We start from the raw sequence: 6,874 nt of genomic DNA, 5'->3' as shown, positions 1-6,874 counted from the left end.
TTATGTGTCTGATTAAGTTAGCCCATCGCATTGTGGTCACAAACTATACATTAGTACAAATTTGTTGCGGGGTACAATACACTGACAAGAGCTCATACCTTTGCATTGTTGGTATCATCTTTCTTGGCTGTTAGTTGCCATTTTATTCTTTTAAGGTTTTAATGTTCGTGGTTATTTTCGTGACAAGCTCAAGTTTACCGAAAACAAATTTACACATGAGAAACATGTTACATGTTCTTGTTGTTGGATTACAGAAAGTCGGACTAGAAATTGGCGGAAAAATGTATACTCCGAGACTGGACGAGATTAAGCAAGTTTGATTGGTGCTACTTGTACGTACTTCCAGCTGCGCGAGACGAAGCAAACAGCCAAATCTAGCGAGGACGTACTCCATCCTCCAGGTGTTCCAACGCACATAGACGGAACCGGGGAAGCTAGTTCCGGTTGCTGACTGGCGATCGAGGGCGTGGCCCTGAGCCGGGTCCACGCTAGCTCGCTCCTCCAGTGGGGTACTGGTACGAGTACGACCAGTTCAGTTGTCCCTTGGCGCCATCAACCTCACGCTGTCCACGTCCCCGCCATTTCGTCTTCTCCGATATAAGTAGCTGAGCTCGCACGATCGCCTAACACCAAGCAGCAAGAGCACACACACGCAGCCGGGAGATCGAGGAAATCGGTCTAGCTAGCTAGCTACATGGGGAACTGCTTCGGATGCCGCGACGAATCTCCGGCTGATCCGCCGGCCACAGGTACGTGCGCGCGCTGATCAGCCTCAGATCATCGTCTTGTTCCTCCAGAGTTCTGCAGATTCGAATTGCACCCGAAATAATTCGAGCTCGTTTTCTTTCTGCGCGTGTTCAGGCAAGTCGCCGCCGCCGTCGTCGTCGTGGCCCAACAAGGAGATGAGCGCCGGGAGCAGCAGCGGGACAAGCGGGACCAGCGGATCCAGCGGAACCATGAGCGGCGTGAGCAGCGGGAGCGAGGACTACGGGCGGTGGCCGAGCACCGGCGCGGACGTGGGCGGGCGGGTCCTGGACGCGCCCAAGCTGCGGGTGTTCACGCTGGCGGAGCTGCGGGCGGTGACGCGCGGGTTCAAGCCGGAGATGGTGCTGGGCGAGGGCGGGTTCGGGCGGGTGTACAAGGGGTGGGCCGACGAGCGCAGCCTCAACCCGGCCAAGAGCTCCGCCGGCGTCGTCGTCGCCGTCAAGAAGCTCAACCACGAGAGCGTCCAGGGACTCCAGGAATGGCAGGTGCGTGCTTGTCTGCTTCATCCATCCATCCATCGCTCGCTCGCAGACTTTCTTCCTTGCAGTTCCGTTGCTTGCGCAGCTTGAGTTGATCCAGTCAGTCGTAAGGCCAAGTGACAGCCCCGCGCGCCGGCCGGCCTCACCATTTTTCCTGGTCAAATTACGCTGGAGTAGTAGCAAAGACAAGTCCATGCAATCCCTTTCTGTTACGTGATAAGCAACAATATTCATTCTTAGCTAGTCATTCTCGCCGAGTCCCACAATAAAATCTCTTTTATTCTAGCCACCGGAAAAATACTAGTCTTAGCTCCTCTAATACAAGTCAACCCTTGATGCAACCTTGCTTGGCTCTCCAACTTTTCAACTCGGACAACTTGGTACGCTTCCAATCGCAGTACCTTGCATGAAGCTTCACTATGATTCAGACAATGCAGTGCATTGCCATCACTAATCCGCTTGTTCGGCTGGCGATCTGGACTTGTTTTAGACTTTTGGTACGTAGTCCTAGCTGTCCATGTTCACCTGTGTGCGCTGTGCTCTCTGGTCAATTTGCATTTCATTAATTCGGTCCAAATTGCACTAGAGTACTCCCTCCATACCGGTTTACATGGGTATTACGTATTTCGAGACAAAACTTTAACTACTAATTTAGTCAACGAAATATAAGATATATATCACAAAAATTATACTATTGGAAACTTCTTTTGAATATGAATCCAATGGTATAATTTTTGTGACATATATTTTGTTGACCAAATTTATAGTCAAACTTTCTCTTCGAAATGCGTAATACCCCTGTAAACTGGTATGGAGGTAGTAGGAAAGATAACTTCATCCCTAAGTGTCAACTTTATCTAGATACGGATATATATTTATAACTAAAATATTTCTAGATTTATTCAAATACACTTGCTTTGAAACGGAGGTAGTAAGAAACTTGTTCACGCTTAATCTAGCCACCTACTAGTACTAGTCTTAGCTCTAGTCATTTTCTAGGGCTATTGAAGCAGTATAAGCCAACCCTTGATGCAACCTTGCTTGGTCAGAAGCTCCAAATTTCCAACTCGGATAATTTGTCCGTCTCCAATCATACCTTCCATGAAGCTTGGCTATGATTTAGACAGCGCAGTGCGCATTAGAGAAATGATCTTGTCTGGTGCACGAAATTGTTCAATTTCATCGAGTTTCTGTGTGTTTTCCCACATGTATTCCTAACTATCCAAATGAAACATGATCATACACGTACGCACGATTCTCAAAGCCCCAGATCGACGGTTAAAACATGTACAAGACCTGCCGTGCTTGGCATGATCGCCACTCTCGCATTGCATTGCAATCAGTGATTTGCCTGTTCGGCTGGCAATCTGGACTTGTTTTTCTATTCCTACCGAGCTGTCCATGTTCTACGTTGTGCTCTCTGGTCAGCGATGAACTTCCGTACGTCGGCGTGCTGACGTGGCTTTTAAAAATTGCAGTCGGAGGTGGACTTCCTGGGCAGGCTGCAGCACCCGAACCTGGTGAAGCTGCTGGGCTACTGCGGCGAGGACAGGGAGCTCCTCCTCGTCTACGAGTTCATGCCCAAGGGCAGCCTCGAGAACCACCTCTTCAGGAGGGGCGCGGCGTTCGAGCCGCTGACGTGGGAGACGCGGCTGAAGATCGCCATCGGCGCCGCCCGTGGCCTCGCCTTCCTGCACTCGCCGGAGACGCAGATCATCTACCGGGACTTCAAGGCCTCCAACATCCTCCTCGACGCCGACTTCGGGCCCAAGCTCTCGGACTTCGGCCTCGCCAAGAGCGGCCCCGCGGCGGGGAGGTCGCACGTCACCACCAGGATCATCGGCACCTACGGCTACGCCGCGCCGGAGTACGTCGCCACGGGCCACCTCTACGTCAAGAGCGACGTGTACGGCTTCGGCGTCGTGCTCCTCGAGCTGCTCACGGGGCTCCGGGCGCACGACACCAACCGGCCCAGCCACCAGGTGAACCTCGTGGAGTGGGCGCGGCCCTACATCGCCTCGGGCGGCAGGAAGCTCACCGGCCTCATGGACCAGCGGCTCGCCGGCCAGTACCCTTCCAAGGCGGCGGCCAATGCGGCCAGGCTCGCGTACAACTGCCTCTGCGGCGACCCCAAGTCCAGACCCTCCATGGACGAAGTCCTCGCCAAGCTCGAGGAGATCGAGGCCAGGGCGTCGGCGCAAGGGAGCCGGGATGCGCTGCCGCCAAGGCCTGCCCCGTCGGCGCGCCGGTCGCCCTACCGTGCTTCTTCCAGGCCCTGATCGACGGACAGTACCTGTAACGTTTTCTTAATTTTTGTTAGGGCGAAATTTAGTGGCAGGGGACAGTTAAACTCCAGAGATGACATCAGGACTTATGCTCCTGATAACAACAGGTAAAACTTGAGGGTGATTATGTTGAAATATTGGGCCCACTTTTAGTGGCCTAAATTAGATTTTAGTTTTTCCTATAAATCTCAAAGCCCACATAGTGGCAGCCTTGTGAGTTTGAGCCCAAATTGGTGGCAGCTCACTAGAGAGTGGCAAGAGGTGGGACGTTTAGTCCCACATGGAAAGTTGGGAGGAAGTTAGACCACCTTATAAGGTGGGTTGTTTCACCACTAGTAAGTGAGTGAGAATAGGAGTGCTACACGCGCGCGCTCCTCCTCCTCCTCGCTCGTCTCGACGCGGCGCGGCGCGGCGCGGCGCGTTTCCTTACTTTTTGCAGCTCATGAAAACGAACAGAGTCCTAGACGGACGCGTTGCAGTTAGTCGGTTCGGGTCGCTCCCGGATCGTGGGCGAAACGTTCGTGCGACGTGGGCGTGGCCCACGTTGCCTAGGGTTTCCCGAGCCTATATAATCTCTTGCCCGGCTACCGCAGAAATATATCAAATAAACGAGTTAGGGTTTCCACCTCTCAAGCTCTTCATCACGGGTCGCCTTCCGTCCAAGTCGAGCGGTGCTGCCTACCGTCGTCTTTAATACCGTCTACTTCGACCCGTCGTCCCTGTCGTCAACAACGTTGTCATCAACAACGTTACTGCTGCGACATCATCTACTACACCTCCACCGCCACCTCCACCAGATCGGTACGTGCGACATATCTTGATCTGTTTAGCGATGGATGCTTTACCGTTTGTGCTGCTGCTACTCATGTTGATTAATGCATCTAGTATGTTCGAGTTTCACATGTTAGTAGTTGCTGTCATCATGTTTTATATTCTGGAATTAATCACGGAAATTGTGCCTAATTTTCCAACAATCCAAAAACCTAATTGTAGGCAATTTCCCGAGTTAACAATGGCTGGTTTTTCCGATGCACTGAGGCCGAATAAGTTTACCGGTGTGCACTTTAAGAGGTGGCAGGTTAAGGCCATGCTCTGGCTTACTCATCTGAAAGTGTTCGAAGTTACTGATGGTTTACCTGAAGGAACTATATCTGACCAAGATCAGAACAAGTTCAAGGAAAACAATACTCTCTTCGTTGGATGCGTTCTAAGCATTCTTGCTGATCGTCTGTGTGATGTGTACATGCACATAACAGATGGTAAAGAGCTCTGGGATGCACTGAATGCTAAGTTCGGTGCAACCGATGCGAGCGATGAACTGTACATCATGGAGAGCTTCCATGACATCGGGATGGTTAACAACCGTTACGTAGTCGAACAAGCTCATGAGATACGAGTGCATTGCGAAAGAGCTTGAACTCCTTAAGTGTGCCTTACCCGACAAGTTTGTGGCTGGATGCATCATCGCTAAGTTGCCCCCTTCATGGAGGAACTTTGCCACAACTCTCAAACACAAGAGACGAGGAGATATCAGTTGAAAATCTGATAGCATCTCTTGATGTTGAGGAGAAAGCTCGGGCTAAGGATAATACTGAGAAAGGAGAGGGTCAGTATAGCGCCAACATGGTGCAGAAGAAACCCTACAGCAAGAACAAAGGGAATAAAAAGCCCTCGTTCAATAAGCCTATGAAGACTACAACCTTCAAGAAGAAGAAGATGATAAACAAAGCAGATCTGAGCTGCTTTACGTGTGGAGAGACTGGCCACTTTTCTAAGGACTGTCCAGAGAGGGCAGACCGCAAGAAAAAGGCGAGGCAAGTCAACACGGTGACCGCTAGCAATGCTGATGGGTACGGTAATCTCTTTACTGTTCTTTCGGTATTTCAATCTTCATGTTGGTGGATTGATACAGGTGCTAATGTTCATGTGTGTGCTGACATATCCATGTTCACTTCTTACCAGGTCGCCCGGGATTCTTCCGTCTTGATGGGGAATGGGTCACATGCTTCGTTCGTGGTGTTGGCACGGTAGATCCGAAGTTCACTCCGGGAAGATCGTGCGGTCGAGGAACGTGCAGCATGTCCCTACTATGAACAAGAATCTCGTTACCGGCTCCCTTCTATGCAGAGATGGGTTTAAGGTTGTTTTAGAGTCGAATAAAGTAGTTGTTTCCAAGTTTGGACAATTTATTGGTAAAGGCTATGAGTGCGGAGGCTTGTTCCGCTTTTCGCTTTCGATTTCAGTAATAAGTCCGTGAACCATATTTGTGGCAATGTTAGTGATGATACCAGTGTTTGGCATTCTCGTTTATGTCACATTAATTTTGGTTTAATGTCTCGGCTATCCAGTTTAAGGTTAATTCCGAATTTCACCATTGCCAAAGGTTCTAAGTGCCATAGTTGTGTGCAATCAAAGCAGACTCGGAAGCCTCACAAGGCGGCCGAGGATAGAAACTTGGCACCTCTAGAACTCATACATTCTGATCTATGCGAGATGAATGGTGTGTTGACAAAAGGTGGAAAGAAATATTTCATGACATTGATTGATGATGCGACTAGATTTTGCTATGTTTATTTGTTGCGAACTAAAGATGAAGCTTTAGACTACTTTAAAATTTATAAGGCCGAAGTTGAAAATCAACTAGAGAGAAAGATCAAGCGTCTTAGGTCGGATCGTGGTGGCGAATATTTTCCTAAAATCTTTGATGAATTCTGTGAGGAACATGGCATTATTCATGAGAGGACGCCTCCCTATTCACCCCAATCAAACGGGGTTGCCGAGAGGAAAAACCGCACGCTGACCGACTTGGTGAATTCCATGTTAGCCACTCGCTGGTTTATCTAAGGCATGGTGGGGGAGGCTTTATTGACTTCATGTCATGTCCTGAATAGAGTTCCTAACAAGAATAAAGATAAAACCCCTTACGAGGAGTGGGCTGGGAGAAAACCATCATGTCGTTGCCTAATCGACGGTACCTCGGAGGAGGGATCCTCACGAGGGGGAGAAGAAGTAGGGGCCATAGGGCGGAGTGCACACGGGACGGTGGTACGCGAGTTACCCAGCTTCGGAACACCTGCACGATGACGGGGCCTACTGCTGCTTGTCCGGAATTATCCGGGCGCTTTCGCGTTGTTACAATGAGTTGTGGTTGTGCCTCTAGGGCTCCCGGGATCCGGCTTATAAAGGCGCACGGATCTAGGGTTTACACGGAGAGTCCTAGCCGGATTACGGACGGCCTAACTACGGTACAATATCTTGCCGTGCACGTCACGGATCCGCCTTCCATATACGTCGTACCGGATCCGGGTTCCTCATGGGCCTCCATGGATCCGGGTCACTCCTATG

General features: G+C 50.4%; 1 protein-coding gene across 1 annotated transcript; it reads left to right on the top strand.

The window, feature by feature from the left end:
• Positions 1–694: 694 nt before the first annotated feature.
• LOC124694530 (probable serine/threonine-protein kinase PIX13) lies at positions 695–3,523 on the top strand. Its single transcript, XM_047227506.1, has 3 exons — positions 695–749; positions 862–1,250; positions 2,723–3,523. Exons 1-3 carry the CDS (start codon positions 695–697, stop codon positions 3,521–3,523), a joined length of 1,245 nt encoding a protein of 414 aa, XP_047083462.1.
• The last annotated feature ends 3,351 nt before the right edge of the window (positions 3,524–6,874 follow it).

Source organism: Lolium rigidum, chromosome 3 (genome assembly GCF_022539505.1).
Source record: "Lolium rigidum isolate FL_2022 chromosome 3, APGP_CSIRO_Lrig_0.1, whole genome shotgun sequence".
Taxonomy (NCBI): domain Eukaryota; kingdom Viridiplantae; phylum Streptophyta; class Magnoliopsida; order Poales; family Poaceae; genus Lolium; species Lolium rigidum.
Note: the sequence above shows the minus strand (reverse complement) of the source record. Positions and strands in the feature narration are given on the sequence as shown.

Bases quoted from the DNA above. Each gene is read 5' to 3' on its own strand.
- LOC124694530 (XM_047227506.1), top strand. From the start codon at position 695: ATGGGGAACTGCTTCGGATGCCGCGACGAATCTCCGGCTGATCCGCCG. The intron at 750-861 runs GTACGTGCGCGC...GCGCGTGTTCAG, and splicing joins GGCTGATCCGCCGGCCACAG to GCAAGTCGCCGCCGCCGTCG. The intron at 1,251-2,722 runs GTGCGTGCTTGT...TAAAAATTGCAG, and splicing joins AGGGACTCCAGGAATGGCAG to TCGGAGGTGGACTTCCTGGG.